The sequence below is a fragment of the Mustelus asterias genome, chromosome 10 (genome assembly GCF_964213995.1).
Source record: "Mustelus asterias chromosome 10, sMusAst1.hap1.1, whole genome shotgun sequence".
Taxonomy (NCBI): Eukaryota; Metazoa; Chordata; class Chondrichthyes; order Carcharhiniformes; family Triakidae; genus Mustelus; species Mustelus asterias.
The window spans coordinates 79,291,881-79,313,111 of record NC_135810.1 but is presented as its reverse complement, the minus strand read 5'-3'; the positions used below and the strand labels follow the sequence as shown (position 1 = coordinate 79,313,111).

General features: G+C 42.2%; 1 protein-coding gene across 1 annotated transcript in view; it reads right to left on the bottom strand.

Moving 5' to 3' along the window:
- LOC144499700 (E3 ubiquitin-protein ligase SH3RF3-like) overlaps positions 1–21,231 on the bottom strand; it is a 338,883-nt gene that overhangs the window by 49,305 nt on the left and 268,347 nt on the right. The window contains exons 4-5 of the mRNA XM_078222001.1: positions 5,057–5,410; positions 1,677–1,783 (exon numbers count right to left, since the gene is read on the bottom strand). Of these exons, the coding sequence (XP_078078127.1) occupies positions 1,677–1,783; positions 5,057–5,410 (461 nt within the window). The remainder of the gene's footprint in view (positions 1–1,676; positions 1,784–5,056; positions 5,411–21,231) is intronic.

The following is a 21,231-nucleotide window of genomic DNA, read 5'->3' as shown; positions in this document are numbered from 1 at the left end:
CCTGTCTCTCTCTCTCCACAAGTGCTGTCAGACTTGCTGATCATTTCCTGCATTTTCTGATTTTATTTGTGAACTGTCTTGACAGCACCAAGGGAGAACAATGGAACTGGTGGCTAAGGAACAGTATTTGTGGTAGGCAATGAAAACAGTGGTTTTGATTTTACCAAACTTCAGTGGGAAGAATTTCTGTCCATTTAGGATTGTATGTTGGACAAGCAGCTTGACAATTTAGGGAGATGGAGGGGTCAACAGAGGTGGTAATGAGGCAAAGCCAATTGTTGACACCCTGCATATAGAACCTGATATGTTTTTGGATCAAGGAATACCAAATATAATGGTACACCTAGATGTCATACTAGGTTCTCAATTTCCCCAAAGTGTGTTCCCCTTTACGTGGTCTGTTTGACTGCTTTACATCATTTACATCAGAGTTTAATTTAGACAAATGCGAGGTGATGCATTTTGGTAGATTGAACCAGGGCAGGACTTACTCAGTTAATGGTAGGACATTGGGGAGAATTACAGAACAAAGAGATCTAGGGGTACATGTTCGTAGCCCCTTGAAAGTGGAGTCACAGGTGGACAGAGTGGTGAAGAAGGCATTCGGCATGCTTGGTTTCATCAGTCAGAACACTGAATACAGGAGTTGGGACGTCTTGTTGAAGTTGTACAAGACATTGGTAAGGGCACACTTGGAATACTGTGTGCAGTTCTGGTCACACTATTATAGAAAGGGTATTATTAAACTAGAAAGAGTGCAGAAAAGATTTACTAGGATGCTACCGGGACTTGATGGTTTGAGTTATAAGGAGAGGCTGGATAGACTGGGACTTTTTTCTCTGGAGCGTAGGAGACTGAGGGGTGACCTTATAGAGGTCTATAAAATAATGAGGGGCATAGACAAGGTAGATAGTCAATATCTTTTCCCAAAGGTAGGGGAGTCTAAAACTAGAGGGCATAGGTTTAAGGTGAGAGGGGAGAGATACAAAAGTGTCCAGAAGAGCAATTTTTTCACACAGAGGGTGGAACAAGCTGCCAGAGGTAGTAGTAGAGGCAGGTACAATTTTGTCTTTTAAAAAGCATTTAGATAGTTACATGGATAAGATGGGTATAGAGGGATATGGGCCAAATACGGGCAATTGGGATTAGCTTAGGGGTTTAAAAAAAATGGCAGCATGGACAAGTTGGGCCGAAGGGCCTGTCTCCATGCTGCAAACCTCTATGACTCTAATCCCAAGTAGAACCAGTAGCTTCAATCCTGAGGAAGCCAACAAACTGAAATTCACTCATTTAAGATAACAACACCCTAACTTCTCCATCTCACCACAGCAATTCTCATTTCACTGAAGTTCAAACTTGGCAGCATAATTACACATCCACCAGAAATTCCTTCCAGGTTCTTTGGTCTAAGTATTACACTTTGGATAGTTGCTGTCTGGCTTAACGAGGTGGGAGAGTTACTGAAAAAAGTGGTGGATGAGCTCATTTAGTCCACATCTGTGTGGTTTATCCCACCTGACCATGCATTGCAATTCTTGCCAAGCAAGCACAGGAAAATCAGGAAGGTGATACATGGCAAAACCCATTCCCAAGTCAGTTTCACAGGCGCACTCTCATGCAGATGTTTGAGTGTGCAATATCCAGACTACTGAGCTTTAATCTGAATGATCACTTACATATTGAGTGGTAGTTGTGTCTTTGATGCTGTTGCCTGGTCTCCTATGGTGGCTCCTGGTCTAGGTCCCACTGCGCCAGCAGCTGCGTTAGCATTAAGAGGTGAAGCCTAAGAAATATAAAAGACAAGGTGGATTTAGTACAAAAATCATTGATCAGGCTGCACTTCTAAATTTTTATGATTCTGAGCTACTTCAATAACAACATACATTCATCCAGCACCTTTAACATAAAATGTCTTAAGGTGCTTCACAGGACCATTATAAAGCAAAGAATGACACCTTGCCTCATAAGGAGATACTAGGTCAGTTGACTAAAAGTTTGGTCAGAGTGTGTAGGCCTTTTAAATTTAATTGCATGGCCGTATACGTGCCTTAACGTAAACGAGCTGACTTATGTTCAGCCTGCGTGGGAACTTCAGGGACTCTGCATGGTCACAGGAATATTGGCTGAAGAGTCATGTATCAAGTAAACATTTTCCCAGTTCAACATATGATCATAAGAAATATGAGCAGAAATAGTCTGTTCAGCTTTTCAAGCCAGCTCCATGATTCAATAAGAGGCTCAACATCACCTTTATGCATCATTCCCATATCCCATTCCTCTAAACTCCAGAGAAATTGGCCCATTCTACTCAATCTCTTATAGAACAGTTGCCTCACCCCAGCAATCTTTATAGACAACTTTTGTTGCACTCCCTCGAGGGCAAGTATGTCCTTCCTTGGCTAAGAAAAGTAAGTTGCCCACAGTACTCCAGGTGTGGCCTCAACAATGCCTTGTTTAATTGTGATGTAGAGATGCCGGTGTTGGACTGGGATGGGCACAGTAAGAAGTCTCACAACACCAGGTTAAAGTCCAACAGGTTTATTTGGAATCATGAGCTTTTGGAGCGCTGCTCCTTCATCAGGTGAGTCAATTGTATAATTGTAGTGAGGTGAGATTTCATTTATTCTTTATACTCCAATCGCTTTGCAACAAAAGCTAAAATACAATTTCCCTTCCTAATCACTTGCTGTACCTTCATGTTAACTTTTCGTGATTTATGTACAAAACACAGGTCCCTCTAAATGGAAATATTTCCTGGTATCTCACCATTCAAAGAATAATTTACTTTTTTTATTTTCTTACCAAAGTGGATAACTTCACATTTTGCCATATTATGTTTCCTCTCTCAAGTTCTTGCCCACTCACCTTAATTGTTTATATCCCTCTGCATTCTCTTTTGTGTCCTCCTCACTGCTTATTTCCCACTAACTTTGTATTGTCAGCAAACTCTGCCACATTACACGTCTTCCCTCATCTAAGTTATTGGTATAGACTGTAAACAGGAGGGCAAATATTAATCCTCTGGGTATACCACCAGCCTGCCAATTACCTGTTTATTCCTACTCTATGCTTTCTATTAACCAATTTTCAATCCAAACTTAGTACATTAACCCCAATCCCATGAGCCCTAACCTTGTGTAGTAACATTTTGAGTGGCACTTGATTGAATATTTTTTGAAAACCCAACTAATAGCATCCATTAACATAGAAACATAGAAGATAGGAGCAGGAGGAGGCCATTTGGCCCTTCGAGTTTGCTCTGCCATTCATCATGATCATGGCTGATCGTCCAACTCAATAGCCTAATCCTGCTTTCTCCCCATTAGTTCTCTCTTATCAATTATTCCAGTTACTAGCTCAAAAACACGAAGAGATCTGTCATTTCATAAATCTGTCTTGATCTCACTTAATCATATTATGATCTTCCAATTGTCCTTCTATGATGTCCCTAATAATAATTATAACATATTTCCTACTGCTGATGTCAAGCTAACTAGCCTATAGTTCTCCGTTCCTTCTCTCTGTTCCTTCTTGAATAGCAGTATTACTTTTGTTATCTTCTGATCCACAATTCTGAAATCTAGGGAATTCGGGAAGATCACAAGCACTGTTTTCACTATCTCTGCAGCTACCCTTCTTAAAATCTTTTGATGTAGGTAGGTCACCCATGCATTATTTAGGACTGAGATGAGAAATCTCTTCACTCAAAGGCTTGTGAATCTTTGGAATTCTCTATTGCACAGAGCTGTGGAAAATCAATTGTTCAGTATATTCAAGATAGATCTCGATAAATATTTGGGTGCTAGGGAATAAAGGGAAGTTGGAGTTAAGGCAGAAGAATAACCATGATGGGCCGAATGGCCTTTTTCTGTGGCGTAATAATTCTGCGATGATCTTTTTGAATGGTGGAACAGGATCAACATGCTAAATGGGCTGATTCCTGGTCCTATTTCTGACGTTCTTCTGTATTTAATGGGTAGTGATCAGTCTTCAGAAATGTTATGTCATTCCATGGGAGCAATATGAGCAGAAATTTCAGATCACAAGAGACAGGGTCAAATCTATTTTACTCTGAACATGGAATGCAGGACAGAGGAACAAGAAAATTAGGCTTAGGTAATGTGAAATCTTGTGTAATAACCGCTTGAGTGTATTAATATAGGCATTACCCAGCAGTATTTATAATAGAGGTGAATAGCTCTGTTAAAACAGTGGATAACACCATGAAGTCACTTTCAGTTGTATATTCCTGGAAATAAGCTTTTAAAAAATATAGCTAAATTGGATTTTCAATATATATTTTTAAATTACATACATTGCAGTGAAGGATGTCAGTAATGGAGAATGGAACATTTTGCCATTTCAAGTACTCAATGTCAGGAGTAAGCATTCACAAGTAAGTTGTGGAATAAAACTTTCTCTACACTACTCTGACAATGTGATTTAGCCAAAGCCTCAAAAGAGCACTTATGCTATAGCAGACATGCCATTTGCTACTTTCTATTGGAGTTATTTTTGAGACCTCTTGGAGACTGCCAGTTAATTGTAAATGATATGCAGTTTGATGCTACAGGCTTCTTGTGGGAGTTTTTCCCCACATTCTGTTTCACTCAATATGGGGGATGTATGAACTATTACTGAGAGGGTTGCCAGCTCTGGTCGAATGTATTCCCAGAGATTTCATCACATGAACTCTCACCTCTAACCACCCCACCCAGTCAGGCAAAGCTTTTCTTTGCCTCCAATAAGTAATAAATAAAACTACTCCAAAAAATTGAAACAAAAATGCACATATTTGTACCAATACTGATTTCTTTTCCGAGCTCACAGCAGGATCTTTATTCCTGGAGACTCCAGGACAATCCTGGAGAGTTGGCAACGTTAGTCACTAATGGGGAGACCCTACCCCCATCGCAATCCAGCTCCTTCCTAATTTTTATGAGTAGTTCTCCAGAATATACAAGGCTTCAAACCAAAGAGTTCATGAAGACAATTCACCTCTTTAGAAGGTGTGACTTTGAATCAATACTAGTATGCTTTGCTCAGGTTACTTTACCTGGGAAGGCGCACTAGATGATAGGTGTGATACTTCTCCAATCCTGGCAACTGCTCTGGGGTCACTGGAACTGATGAGAACTGGTGCACTGATTTCCATCGAGTGCCTGTTGTTGAGGGCTTGGGAAGACTTGTGTGACATGCTGAACGAAGTGAAAGAATGCCGTTTCTTGGCATTTTTCTTGCCGTCAATACGTCTGTGAACAGCACTGGCAGCCCCGCCACAATTTATAGGAGAGCTAGGTGCCGGGCTGGCTCCTGCATTGGTCGCGGCTGATGGAGCTGCATCAACGTTCTGTGCAATTGGCTGGCACTGTTTATCCATCTCAATCAGCTGTTTTGCAGTCGAATTAAGCTGTGGGTAAAAATAACAACTAATTAAAGATTAAAATATAATGTGAAGAAGTTGTTCCGAAAGAGTCATGTGGACTCAAAACATTAACTCTGTTCCTCTCTCCACAGATGCTGCTAGACCTGCTGAGTTTAACCAGAGTTTTGGTTTTTATTTTATATTTCCAGCATCCGCAGTATTTTGCTTTTAATCAAATTGCCAATGTTCTTCTTCATTAGTCACATGTATTTGAGGCAAAGGTAGTGAAGTTACAGGGTGATGGTGCAAATAAAGGCAAATGGGACTAGGCTTAGGTTGCTCTGGCCAAAAGCCAACACAATTGGGATGATTTGAACCCCAAAAAGAGTGGGTTTGGATCAGGTGAGAAGTTTAAAAACTTTTACATTTCAAACCTGACCACTTCTGGTTTTAATGAAGGCAGGACCTGGGGTAGGTAACCAATCCTTTCTCAGGAAGCAAATTGGTCGACAGAACCTTTTAAGGAGGTGGCATGCCGCCATTTTAACATGCTTTTCATTTTTAACTAATGTTATCCATGTTTTCCAAGCCTCAGGTAACCTGGAATATCAAAGGAGGCAAGAAGGGCCCGATCCACCGTCTCTCATTTGTCATGCTGCTTTTCCAACATCCAGTACTGGATGAGCAGAAATTTCCTTCAACTCAATATTGGGAAGAGTGACGCCATTGTATTAGGCCCCCGCCACATGCCCCATTCTCTATCAACTTCAACTCTCTCCCTGGTTACTGTCTGTGCCTATATTGGACCGTTCACAACCACGGTGTTGTATTTGATGGAATTTCCACCACTTATCCATGGAATTGCCAAGACCACCTACTTCCACCTCCATAAGATTGCCTGAGACCTCCCCACTTCAACTCATCTGTTGATGAAACTCACATCTGTGCTGTTGTCATTTTCCAAAATTCTATAGATCCTGGAATGCTGCCTGCAGATTGGAAGGGAGAAAATGTAACTGGTCTGTTTAAGAAGGGAGAGAGAAATGGAGAATCACAGACTGGTTAGCCTGACTTCAGTAGTGAGGAAAATGTTAGAATCTATTATAAACAATGTGATAGCAGGATATTTGGAAAATAATGATCTGATTGGGCAGAACATGGTTTTATGAAGGGGAAATCATATTTGAAAAACCTACTGGGAGTTTTTGTGGATGTAACTAGCAGAATAGATAAGGGGGAACCAGTGGCTGTGGGGTTTTTGGTTTTTCAGAAGGCTTTCGATAAGGTCCCACACAGGTGGTGACAACTTAAATTAGAGCGCATGGGATTGGGGGTAATATACTGGCATGGATTGTGAAAACAGTTTAGGAATAAACAGGACATTCTCAGGTTGGTAGGCTGTGGCTAGTGGGGTACCACAATGATCGGTACTTGGCCCCAGCTGTTCACAAACTATAGCAATGATTTGGATGTGGAGATCAAATATAATATTTCCACGTTTGCAGGAATGTATATTGTTAGGATGATGCAAATAGACTTCAAATGGTTTTGGACAGGCTTAGTGAATGGGCAAGAACATGACAGATGGAATATAACGTGGATATGTGTGAGGTTATCCATTTTGGCAGAGGGATGGTGGTGCAGAGTATTTCTGAAATGTTGAGAGATTGGGAAGTGTTGATATCCAAAGGGACCTAGGTTGTGACTAAAAGCTAACATGCAGGTGCAACAAGAAATTAGGAAGTCAAATGGTGTCTTGACCTTTATGGTAAGAGAATTTGAGTATAGGAGTAAAGATGTCATGCTTTAATTGTATAGAACCTTGGTTAGACCACAGCTGGAATATTGTCTGCAGTTTTGGTCCCCTTACCTAAGGAAGACTATATTGGCCACAGAGGGAGTGCAGCCTAGGTTCACCACACTAATTCCTGGGATGAGTTCAACAACTTCAAACCATGAAATCTATCCTCTATTTTGAATCTTTGTAATTCTCTAACCCAGAGAACTCAGTCATTTACCGGAATTTTACCGCCTCACCCGCCCGAGGCTCGTGAGATCCCGTCCGAGGCCAACGGGGAATGCCATTTTGCAAACCTCGCCTGCCCCGATGCTGGTAAAATTCCGGCTGCTGAGTATGTTAAAATCCACTCCATCTGACGAAGGAGCAGCGCTCCAAAAGCTAATGATATTTGCTGCCAAATAAACCTGTTGGACTTTAACCTGGTGTTGTTAAAACTCTTACTGAGTATGTTAAAGGCAGAGATCGACTGATACTAATGACATCAAGGGATACGGAGATAGTGTGGAAAAATGGCATTGATCTCGCCATGATCTAGTTGAATGACAGAGCAGACTTGAGAAACTGAATTCCCTCTAGACTTCCACCCTATGTAAATTTGAGTTCATTCAAAATTCTGCTCTCCATTTTCTTGCTTGCACCAAGTTCAATTCACCAATCACCTCTGTGCTTGCTGACCTACAATGCCTCCTGATCCAGCAGATTATAAAATTTTCAACCTCGTCTTTAAATCCTTTGATAGCCTCTTCCCTCCCCATCTCTAAAACGCCGCCAGACCTACAGTCCTTTGAAATTTCTGTACTTATCCAATATTAATTGCTCCATCCGTGGTAGCCATGCCTTCAGCCCGAGATGCTCGAATTCCCTCCCTAAATCTCTGCACTTCTCTCTCCTCCTTTAAGAGACACCTTCAAATCTACCTCTCTGACAAAGCTTTGGTCTTAGCGCCAATATGGTTTGGTGTCAAATTTTATTTGATAACGCTCATGAAATGCATCCTGGATTGCTTTACTATGTTAATGTTGCTATTAAAGGGAAGTGTTGTTGTTGATCCTTAAGGAGATGAGTTACCAGCAGCTTGCATGTGAGGAGGAGCAGCAGCAATGTTTCCTCGAAGCCAAAATACTAAACTGTAACTACCCGCCACCCCCAGTGAGATCTGACCTCTGCTGATTGTTTCTTCAGAAGGAACTCTTCAAAATGCAGCTAATGAAAATACAACAAAACTTACTCCAACTTATAAATCAAAGAAAGGGTTTAATAAAGAAACATCATTACTCCAAACTTGGGGCCTCGCCCTGGGCCACTCTAAGCTCTCCACAATTCTACATAGTTCCTTATTTATAGTGAATCAGCTGGTCAGCTGACTATTACATCATTCTGTAATTGGTTCCATGGTTTCCTGGGTCAGCTGACACTTACATCTTGTTCCCATTGGTCACATTACATCCAATGCAAAGTTGTTACCGGTTACATTCTAACACTGATTACTATCTCACTGCATCCTTGTGCAGCAGGTTTTTCTGCTCTACTTGCAGCCAGGCTGTCAATCCAGGGGGAAACCTTGAGGAAAGAAAGTTCAAAAGTCTTCCTGCAGTTGACATCTTTAGGACATTCTGAAACCCTTTCCTTCCTTCCTTCCTTGCTCATTCTTCTGCCTCTTGGTTCCTCTGGCCTTGTGTGCTTTCACCATTCTTTTGCCTCATTCTTCTGTCAACTATAATTGGTTGACATATTTAGGACGTTCAGAAACCCTTTCCTTTGGATTTTCCATCTATAACCTGTACTTCAAACATGCATCTCAGTAAATATCAGGGTCAATGAATCAATTTGGTTCTTGTCTTTGCAATAAACATCGATGGTTCCTGGAAGCAGGACCTCATTGGTATCTTTGCTGTTGACCCATAACCTTAAACATTGGTTTATGTTTTTCTATTTTCTAATTATTTACCCACCTGATGATTCTAATGTCAATGATGGGGCAAAGGAATGGTGAAATTCCTTTGGCCAGAGAAACCAAGGCCAGAGAAATCAAGAGGCAGAAGAATGAGCAAAGCAGAAGTGAGGAAAAGTAAGAAAGAAATAAAAGATAGTGGCGGAGAGAGAAATGGATAGCAAAAGAGAGACTTTTGTTTTAGCAGCACCAACCTCCATAGCTAGAAGGGTACAAATGGCTTTGAGAATTATTTGCTTGGGTCCAGCCTCAAAGCATTTGGGAAGCACCATTATAACCAGTACACACATCCTTAGGTGTCTGATGAATGAATGTCTAATTGACCTAGCGGCATTATGGTCTGGAGAACAGGTGGAAAATAGACAGGTGGAGCTGGAGGAAGGAGGGAGAGAAACATTGGGGGGCAAGAGAGTGAATACAGTTGGCTGAATAATAATGATTAATGACTAAAATGATTAATAAGTTTAAACTCATGTATTTCCAATAATGGGTCAGAGTGCACTGCAGTTATGCTGTGGCGATTTTATTCACCAGCCAAATGTTTACAGCCTAATTTATGCTCCCTTTGTATTACAACCTGCTACCCGTCGGGGTTCCAATGTTGGCAGCACTGTAGAAGGCACATCGCTATTGCCATTACAGGCAAGAACCATCTCAAGATCAGACCCCTCCAGAAGCAGGATGCTTCCAGCAAGAATGGAAATGGAATGTAAATGCCCATGAAACAATTCTCACAACTGGGGGCTGGTACTGGCATAGAACATCGCCTTTACTGTCCACCAAGATAGTGATTTTCCTACTCGTGATTTATATAGATCTTCCTTAAGATTAGTGAAGGCCAGAAAAAAACAGAAAGATGAAGTTCTAATCCAGGTTTTAAACAGCCGTGCCTGCCCAATTTTGTTGCTTCTTCCTTTCTACCAATACAGTCACATCCACCCTAAAACATGCCAAATTTCAGTGCAACATTGCTTAAATTCTGAAAATTATCTATAACAGACAGGGAGTGGAATAATGGTATGTGGGGATTTTTAAAGCAAAATTATTTATCAGCATTATTTCAGCCTCAACTCTCCTGCAGTGACAAATAGGCAGGAGGATGACTTAAATTATTTAGTGTGATACAACTGTGGTAAATTTAGCCCATGGTTACTTGCCTGTCGATGTGTCAATCCCTAACCGCATCATGATACAACTTGGTAGAATTCAGTGCAGGATTTAAACTCCAACTGCTCCTATGGAGTTGACTAACAAATCACAGACTGTTTCACTCAGTTCCAGTGATTTTGAAGCCTAACTTGGCACAGGAGTCCATAACTCCACGTATCATTGCGATAAGAACTAACTGTCTGAGGCGTACAAATAAAACTGACACGCTGCAATCAGTCATCTCCAGTGAATGCAGGAGGGGATTGCAGTCAAACCCAACTGATATTCAATTAAAGGCCCATTTACACCAGCTGGGGTCTGCAACGTGAAGTCATTATCAGAGTCAATGGAGCAAATTATAGCTGCCAGCACTATCTTGTGCAGCTGATGCTGTCTATAACCTCAAGCTTTAAGGCGATGGAGATTTTTATTAAAGAGTAATGCACCCAGGAAGAGTTAGTACAGGAAGTAGCAGGCAATTCATGCCTCTGCTGTAAGCATTTGCAAAAAACTGAAGACTACTTTATTTGCATTTTCTCCTTTAAACTATCTCTTTCTTCTCCCTGTCTCTCCACGCTGTCAGTGAATGTCAGCTCAGCCCACAGGCAAAGGATCCACTTCCAAATCTCCTTCACTTGCTGCTAGGAGCGCCATAAGAGCAGTTTAGGCTGCCAGAAAGAATCTGACTACTTGTTGGCACCTTACCATGATGAAAAAGATGAACCATGCAAAGTATGGCTTTGGTCATGAACTACCCATGTTCTACGTAGCCATGGTGCAATACATTCAGTTTGATTAAATGCCTCTGTGTTGTGTTTGCTTGTTACCGCTTATGCATTCTCATATGGAGGTTGGAACCATTTCCATTACAGTATTGAGAATGCCAATTAAAAACCTTCGTGGTGAAGTACAAGTCCAGTTCTTCGATGGGCTTGTTTTACTTTATTTCTCTACTTTTTGTTCCAAAAAGGAGGTAGCGAGTGTGTGTGGAAAATGGCGATATTATAATGCTCTCTAAGTCGCTTTTACAGTGGAGTTTGACATAAATGCAGAAATAAAGACACTGGCCCAAATCTTCGGGTATCCATATCGTCGAAATTGGAATTTGGGTTGATTGAAGTGCATCAGGAACCAGGGAAGTCGTGACGCACTCACATACACTGAAATCAGATGGAAAGTTTAAACTTCCGATGGGCTGATTTCTGCTGCCTCCAACCCACCACGAAAGTTTCTGACATGAGGTATTAGCTGCATACTTACCCCGGAAATGGATAGAGTGGACGTGGGGAAGATGTTTCCATTAGTAGGAGAGACAAGGATCTGAGGGCACAGCCTCAGAGTAAAGAGATGACCCTTTAGAACGGAGATGAGGAGGAATTTCTTCAGCCAGAGGATGGTGAATCTGTGGAATTAATTGCCACAGAAGGCTGTGGAGGCCAGTTCATTGAGTGTATTTAAGACAGAGATAGGTTTTTGATTGGTAAGGGGATAAGGTTATGGGAAAAAGGCAGGAGAATAGGATTGAGAAACATATCAGCCAGTATTGATGACAGAGCAGACTCAGTTGGCCAATTGGCCTAATTCTGCTCCTATATCTTATGGTCTAAATACCTGGTCTAAGTCAGTGATTAGCCAGTGTAACTGAACCCAGCACCACAACCAACCACGCAACCGCTCCCCCCCTGCCACCCCCCCCCCCCCCTCCCCGCCCCCAACCCTGACACCACCCAATCTGACCTGACTCTCTCTCTCACCATCACCACCTCGCCGGCCTGACCCAACTGCTCACTCACCCATTCACCTACTCATTCACCCACTCAAAGGCGTCAGACCCTCTTTGACTGTGACAGCTAGTGTTGTAAAAAAGGGAGCGTGTCCTCTCTTCACTGTCTTCTTCTATGCTCATTGGTGTCCTGCGGGGATGACTATGCTGACCCATCGCTGATTCAGCCGAGATCAGAAATGTGCAAAAAGGTCAGGCTGCACAACTTTTCACAGCAGCAGAAATTTGCAGAGAGCAAGAACTGAGCCATTATTTAGCAATTATGTCAATCGCCCCGGTAACACTGACTTAGAGAGCACTATAATATAGTTAACTGCCAGACACTCTCAGTACCGCCTTTTTGGAACAAAAAGTAGAAACATAAGATAAAACAAACCCATTTAGCTCTTTCTTTGATTACATGCAATAGGTGGAATGCTACTGAACCTTCAGACAAAGGAGATCTCTGTTCCATCTCAGGTCTGTTACAAGTTCACTGACCTTATCTGGGGTGATGAAAAAAGTGCTGCAGGGGTGGGAGTACAGTGGTTAGGTTACTGGACTAGGATCCCAGGGGCCTGGGCTAATAATCCTGAGATGAGTTCAAATCCCACCGCAGCAACTGGGGAATTAGAATTTAATTAATTAAATGAATCGAAAATGAGAAGGTAGCATCAGTCGTGAGGGCCATTAAATTACCAGCTAATCATAAAACTCATCTGGCTCACTAATGTCCTTTAGGGAAGAAAATCATGCTCATATGTGACTCCAGATACACATCCATGTGGTAGTAAATCATAGAAATAGAATCATAGAAACCCTACAGTGCAGAAAGAGGCCATTTGGCCCATCGAGTCTGCACCAACCACAATCCCATTCAGGCCCTACCCCCATATTCCTACATATTTACCCGCTAATCCCTCTAACCTGCGCATCTCAGGACACTAAGGGGCAATTTTAGCACGGCTAATCAACCTAACCCGCACATCTTTGGACTGTGGGAGGAAATCGGAGCACCCGAGGAAACCCACGCAGACATGAGGAGAATGTGCAAACTCCACACAGACAGTGACCCAAGCCAGGAATCGAACCCAGGTCCATGGAGCTGTGAAGCAGCAGTGCTAACCACTGTGCTACCGTGCTGCCCATGGCCTAGTAAATCTTCCAAAGCTAACAAGGGAGCAGAAGAAATAATCAGTGATGCTTTCCCTTCATGGGCCAGGATTTCATAGAAACATAGAAACCCTACAGTACAGAAAGAGGCCATTCGGCCCATCAAGTCTGCACCGACCACAATCCCACCCAGGCCCTACCCCCATATCCACCCACTAATCCCTCCAACCTACGCATCTCAGGACACTAAGGGCAATTTTTAGCATGGCTAATCAACCTAACCCGCACATCTTTGGACTGTGGGAGGAAACCAGAGCACCCGGAGGAAACCCACGCAAACACGAGGAGAATGTGCAAACTCCACACAGACAGTGACCCAAGCCAGGAATCGAACCCAGGTCGCAGGAGCTGTGAAGCAGCAGTGCTAACCACTGTGCTACCGTGCCGCCCATTTGTAAATGGTTTGAAGTTGGATCGGAGGTGGGTGGGTGCACAATTTAGCACTGCCGGCCTCTGTGCCAGTTTGCCTTCACCATCCCGACCCCAAGGTGGACCAGCTCAGGGACAGGTCGCCTGTATGCTAGGAAATGGCACACTGCCAATTATTGAATTTCCAGTTGGCAATGCGGGCAACCAACATTGACCTGAACCACATTCAGGTCAACATAGTGAGTCTGGAGGCAGGGGTTTTGGGGTAGGGGGGCTGGTATGTGGATGTGGAAAGATCAAGCGCCTGCCCCAAACCCAGAGCTGCCCAGCCATTGTTGCAGCCACTGGCTGTTCATTGGAAAAGCTGACCCTCCAGGATCATGACGAAGCAACAGGCCACTGTTGCTTTTCCAAAAGTAAAAATCAACTTACCTGCATTTGTTCCTTGCAGTCTCCAAGCACAGATCAGCAGCTTCCACTTCATCCAGTGGGATTGCCTATTATCGAGTGCCAGAGGACCTCACATTGACCTTCCAGCATTGCCATCCCTAACTAGATAACGAACACACTCCCTGCCCTTTAATCGTTTGGAGCATTGGGGATTGTGCTCGTTGTGCCTCAAGCTGGCTGAGCAGGATCGGCCATTCAGCCTCTGACATCTGTTCAGCATCATTGGGGCTGGAAAGTGCATTTGTGGATGAGAGCAGAATTGGAATTGGAGTGGTCAAAACTGGAAACAGGAAAGAAACAAAAGCCATCAAAAAGTAGATCAAATAAACTGCAGCAATAAAGCAGAGGATTCCCAATGAGAAGACATGAGTTGCAAACTGGAGGAAGCACATGAGGGTTGGAGTCTGCTGGCTTTCAGCTTGACAATCAAAGCTGAGGAGGAAAAGAATAAAGGAGAATAATTGTTATTGCAAACATATAGAGCATAGCGCCCTCTTTGGCAAACCTGATTAGAAAGAAGAGAAGGATTCAAAAGTTTTAGCCTAAATTCCAAACACTTCGTTCTCCCCTATGGTACAAGGTATCCTCTAAGATACAATGCGCTTCTGAACCAATTAAATTCCTCAGTGGAAAATATTAATCTGCTTCCAACTCAGAACTATTGACAGAAAATAAATCTCCTTTTTGTACTTCTATGACCAAAACCATATTCCAGTTTTTCATGCTGCACTTCTGCAGATTGACCGTGTGCACAACAGAGACGTCACATGTGTCAAATCTGACTGATCACTGACAATCCTGTGCATTAATCAGGTGGACTGTGGTAACCAATCCTGCTGCAGGTTTGCTCAGAAGAATTATTCTTAAAATAATTATTTTCATATTTCCTGTGTGGTAACCCTGCCCCTTCATATACACAGTAAGAAGTCTCACAACACCAGGTTAAAGTCCAACAGGTTTATTTGGTAGCAAATACCATAAGCTTTCGGAGCGCTGCCCCTTCGTCAGATGGAGTGAAAATCTGTTCTCCAACAGTGCACAGAGACACAACATCAAGTTACAGAATACTAATTAGAAGGCAAATCTCTACAGCCAGCCAGGTCTTAAAGGTACAGATAATGTGGGTGGAGGGAACATTAAACACAGGTTAAAGAGATGTGTATTGTCTCCAGACAGAACAGCTAGTGAGATTCTACAAGATCAGGAGGCAAGCTGTGGATCCTCCTGATCTTGCAGAATCTTACTAGCTGTTCTGTCTGGAGACAATACACATCTCTTTAACCTGTGTTTAATGTTCCCTCCACCCACATTATCTGTACCTTTAAGACCTGGCTGGCTGTAGAGATTTGCATTCTAATTAGTATTCTGTAACTTGATGTGTCTCTGTGCACTGTTGGAGAACAGATTTTCACTCCATCTGACGAAGGGGCAGCGCTCCGAAAGCTTATGGTATTTGCTACCAAATAAACCTGTTGGGACTTTAACCTGGTGGTGTGAGACTTCTTACTGTGCTTACCCCAGTCCAACGCCGGCATCTCCACATCATGACCCTCATATACACCCAGCAATGCCCATATTCCATGAATTCATTAAAAAAATATATCTTGGAATATATAATAAACAATGACAAAATCCTAGGCCCACTGTACTCTTTTTGGCTTTCATGTGATGTGGGAATCGGCAGCTAGACCACCATTTATTGCTCGTTCCTAATAACAAAGGTTGCGGTAAGCTGCCTTCTTGAACCATTGTAATCCATCTGGTGTGGGTAATCCCACAGTGCTGTTTGGGAGATCCAGCATTTTAATCCAGCAAAGGTGAGGGGATGGCGATATAGTTCCAAGTCAGGACGGTGAGTGGCTTGAAGGGGAACTTTCAATTGGTTGTGTTTTCATGTATCTGCTGCCCTTGTCCTTCTACATTGTAGAGGTCATGGGTTTGGGAGGTAATGTTGATGGAGTCTTGGTGAGTTGTTGCAGTGTATCTTGTAGATGGTACATGCTGCTGCCACTGTGCATCTGTGGTGGGAGTGAATGTTTAAGGTGGTGAATGGGATACCAATCAAGTGGTCTGCTTTGTCTTGGATGGTGTCAAACCTCTTGAGTGTTGGAGCTGTACTCATCCAGGCAAATGGAGAGTATTCCATCACGCTCCTGACTTGTGCCTTGTAGATGGTGGACAGGTTTTGGGGAGTTAGGAAGTGAATTACTCATCGCAGGATTTCAAGTCTCTGTCCTGGTCTCGTAAGAGGACCAACTGCTCAAAAGAAAATAATCTATAATTGCAGGAGGATAGTTTCTATTAGTACATAGCAACAGAAATAATGTGAAGCATTAACTACAAAAGATGGACAGGAATCTGATGACCATGGGATCTCCTTCACTGCAGACCAGCAAACCAAATTTAAAAACTTGTAGTTTAAAGCGTCTGACTGAGCCACAGCATGTACTAAAAAAAAAATTTCAACTTAGTAATGATACTTCTATCGAATAGAACAACCACACTCTTAAGATTCATTTTCAGTTGTCACTGAAGAATGATAGTTAAATAGAAAAGCAGTGTTTATTTTAAAGCGTACTTTGGCAATAATATTGGTATTAGCAGCTATATCTAAAACCCTGCATAATATACAACAGTCCATAACACCCAAAGACTACATTATCATTCCATGCAGAAACACCTAGTGCTGGGAAATGTGCCATAACTGAAGGGAAAGGAGTGGGCTGCAACAAACTCCTGGAATTCACTTCATCATTTCTTTAGCCTCTGGATGCTGCACTGATGTACACGGTTTTAGTGAAAAACAATACCATCACTCATGATAAACAATTGGAATCGCTGTAAAACTGGAAAAGTGAGAACTATGTAAAGAGATATCTTCAATCGATTTCAACCCTTGGGAACTAATGGTACCTCTCTAATCTCACTTGCATAACTTCAATTTCGACATGATCAATAAAACACAACATCACCACAGAAAGTCTGTGGATAAAGGTTACGTGATAACTGATGAACTTCAATAACAATGTAGAAAAATGTCTAAAGGCAATTCAGAGTCATTCCTGTTTGACCTTCAACAACAGCAACAACAACTTGCATTCATATAGCATCACAAGTTGCTCCGCAGACATGACTATCAAACAAAATTTGATACCAACCCACTTTGAGACATTAGGACCGACGACCAGAAACCCGATATGAAAAGTAAATTTTAAGGAGCATCGTGTTCGTGTTACAAGAAATAAACTAAAGATAGGCTCGCCAGCTCCTGAATACTGTACCTCAATACTTATACAGATGACTTCTTACATCAAGGAACCGCTCATTGATTTATATTTAAAAGGGAGCCAGAATGTCTCAGGCACCGTGTAGTGCAGTGTAAGGGACAGCACTTCAATTGTATATTGAGGCCTTGTGGCACAGTGGGTAGCATCCCTGCCTCTGAGCCAAAAGCCCTGGGTTCGAGTCCCACACCCCAGAATGTGATGACCAAGGAAGGTGTGTGTTCATTACGCGGACAGGTTGAGTATCAACCTGCAAAATCATTCCAACACACTGGCAGTCTGGGAGACATTCCTGGTCAGCCATGCTTGATGCAGAGTAACACACCTCAAGCTGCAAGCCTCTGGCGACAGGTTGGCGATCTGTTCCAGGAAAACACCTCGCTATGGAAACAGGTGAAAGTCTACCTGGTGCACCACTAGGTGCAGGAAGAGAAATAAGAACCTCATTTGAATTGATGTATCCTTTAGAATAGGTAACCACTCTGAATCTCAAGGATTAGGGTGGCACGGTGATTAGCACTGCTGCCTCACAGTGCCAGGGACCTGTGTTCGATTCCTGGCTCAGGTCACTGTCTGTGTGGAGTTTGCATATTCTCCCCATGTCTGTGTGGGTTTCCTCCCGCAGTCCAAAGATGTGCGGGTTAGGTTGATTGGCCATGCTAAATTGGCTGCAGTGTCAGGGGGATTAGCAGGGTAAATAAGTGGGGTTATGGTCGATGCAGACTCGATGGGCCGAATGGCCTCCTTTTGCACTATAGGGATTCTATGAATTAAACACTGGATAAAAGCAAATTACTGCGGATGCTGGAATCTCAAACCAAAAGAGAACATGCTGGAAAATCTCAGCAGGTCTGACAACATCTGTAAGGAGAGAAAAGAGCTAACGTTTCGAGTCCAGATGATCCTTTGTTAGGAAGAGAGTTCCAGGATTTTGATCCAGCAACAATAAAGGAACAGCGATATAGTTCCAAGTCAGGATGGTGAGTGGCTTGGAGGGGAGCTTACAGGTGGTGGTATCTCCATGTATCTGCTGCCCTGTGATAGAGGTCACAGATTTGGAAGGTGCTGTTGAAGGAGTGTTGGTGTGATGCTGCAGTGCATCTTGTAGATGGTACATGCTGCTGCCACTGTGAGTTGGCGGTGGAGGGGGGAATATTTAAATTTGGATTATGAATTTCTGAGTTGGACTTAGTTCTGAAGTTTGATAACAAGCATGCTTTTTTGAACCCTTTGATCCAGGGGCGATCCCTTATTCTAACACCTGCCACCATGCCAACCCCCACTTTTCATCTCCCTGAGAAATGTCACTAATTAATCATTACTCAAGTGCAGATTTTATCCAGGAGTTCCATCTGTGTGGTATTATTGTAAACATTACAAATCGCTGTAAATTGCAGAAAAATATCCTACATCCTCATTTATGACAATTCACTCCATAGCTTGGTCGTGGACCCTGACTCACAATGAAAGTACCACAAGATCTATTTGTGTAATATTAAAAGTATAAATTTCCTTAAAAGTTGAAAGGATAGATTTGCTGGTGAAATCATTTGATGTGATACAAAATGAGAACATAAATCATAAAGAACAAAGGTGCAGCAAAAATCAGATCTAACAAGTGTAAGCTAATGGCCTGACTATTACAACCACTTCTTGTACAGTCATTATTCAACCAGAAGGTGGGAGTGTATGCTGAAACCTCTTGTTGCTGCTGTTTTAAATTGACAAACAGATGTGTTTTTCTCAGCAGAATAGCACCCAGTCCAACAGGCTGGTCAGGGAGTCAACAGATTTATCAATGGGAAGCGACCATTCTGGAAAGAAATTGAGGCTGGTTCCAGTGTTTAAAGTCTCTGCAAAGATTTGGAGGAGAAAGGAAAAACAAAGAAAAATGGAGAATGTGTTTAATCAAAGAAGATATTTTACTTTTATTTCAAAAGCAGTAGTCAGCTCTACTTGCACTGGGCAAGGGTGTAGCACAGAAGCAGATACTTGAGACATAACTGCAATTTCCCAACCAAATCCAAACAAACAGTCTTCAACAATAAATGAATTTCTCAAGCCAGTTGCAAGTGCCATGACTAATTTGCTATGGAGTTTTATTGCTATAATTTGGGATTCTTATGCCATGATCTATGTAGAACGCAAACACCTCCTGAGCTCTCTATTCCTCTTACTCTGGTCCCTTGTGCACCCCTTATTCCTTTGCCTCGCTATTGGGGTTTGCATCCAAGCCCAACGATTTTAGAATTCAACAAAAGTAAAATACTGAGAATGATGGAAATCTGAAATAAAAGCAGAAGATGATGGAAAGACTCAGCAGGTTTGGCAGCACCCATGGAGAGAGAAACAGGGTTAATATTTCATGTCCACATGACTATTTTAGATTTCCCTGCCTAATCCCTTCTGCCTCGCTACCTCTCTCTCCTCCTTAAATCTTCACTGTTTGACCAAATATTTGGTTATCCTTCTTAGTATCTCCTTCTTTGGCCCAGGGCCCATTGATTTCTTACTATAGTTGAAGCACCTGGGAATGTTTTTCCTCCAATAACGTTGACTGTCGCTAATATGTGATAGGCAGGTGAGTTCTAGTCGCTAAGCGATGTGCAAGTAAAGGAACACTCCTTTCTGAACCAAGAAAACATCTGTACAGAGAAAATTTGTACTGAACAGTTTGATTTTCAAACATGAGAAAAACTGACCAAACCTCATTGATGGATGTACTGGACCATCATTAATGATGGGCAAAGATTCGATATACAAACCAGCACACTGTACTTAGTGTGGATCATGGCTCAAAGTTGTAGGCCGATGGCAAATAAGAAAAACGTGAGTACTCTGTGCTAAATCATCAGGATAGCCCCAAACAGGAACATTAAAATGCATCTGGCCCCAGAGACAACATTTACAGCACTGGGGCTCTAGGAGGTCAGAATTGGCTTTGAATAAGATATGGTGCCAGAAGCAACACTTAAACAATGCTGCCGCGTTAACAAATTTGGTTCATGAGAGTTTATAGCATAAAGTCATTCTAATACACCCAATTGAATAATTAGTACCAGGGATAATTCCATACTATGTCATCCAATGGAAAGATTGGAACAATTTAAACAATTTTTGTTAAATGGAAAAAATATCAACTCAATGCCAGACTAAATTACAGGATGTGGGAAAACAACTGGTGGAGCATAATTATGTTCCTGTAAATACAAGATCTTGCAAATCTTTCTGTAAACAAATGTAAAAAAATGTATTCCGACAGATCTCACGGGGTTATATTTTGAAAAAGTAAAATCCTCACAGTAATTCCTTGGGCATTTTGAGGTGAAGAAACTTAGATGAGTTGCCTCATAATATTATCCATATGTACTTCCAATGGAATTAAATTACACTTTCTCGTGTGTTTCTGATTATTTACTTTATTTTTCGTAAGGCATGTGGGGATTCGTGGGAATTAATGCATCATTTATACTCTGTTGTGTGATTTGCCTCAACCATGGGAATTGCCTGCACTCCACTTCCATGCACATTTTTCATTTGTTGTTTGATAGCTCATTTGGGTATTTCCAAGTCTTGTGTTTCAACTCCACATTTTAATACATTTTTCCTACTCTTCTGTGATATAAATTAGTGGACTACAGCTAATAAAATGACCACGGTGCTGACTATTCACCCCTACCCCATAATTACTTGGCAGAAAATACAGGTGTTGTTGCTGACTTCTCGATTTAAATTTGATCAAATCCAACTTCAAAATTAATTAAGGGGTGGCACAGTGGCACAAGGTGGCAGTACGGTGGCACAGTGGTTAGCACTGCTGTCTCACAACGCCAGAGACCCGGGTTCAATTACGGCCTCGGGTCACTGTCTGTGTTGAGTTTGCACATTCTCCCCGTGTCTGCCTGGATTTCCTCCGGGTGCTCCGGT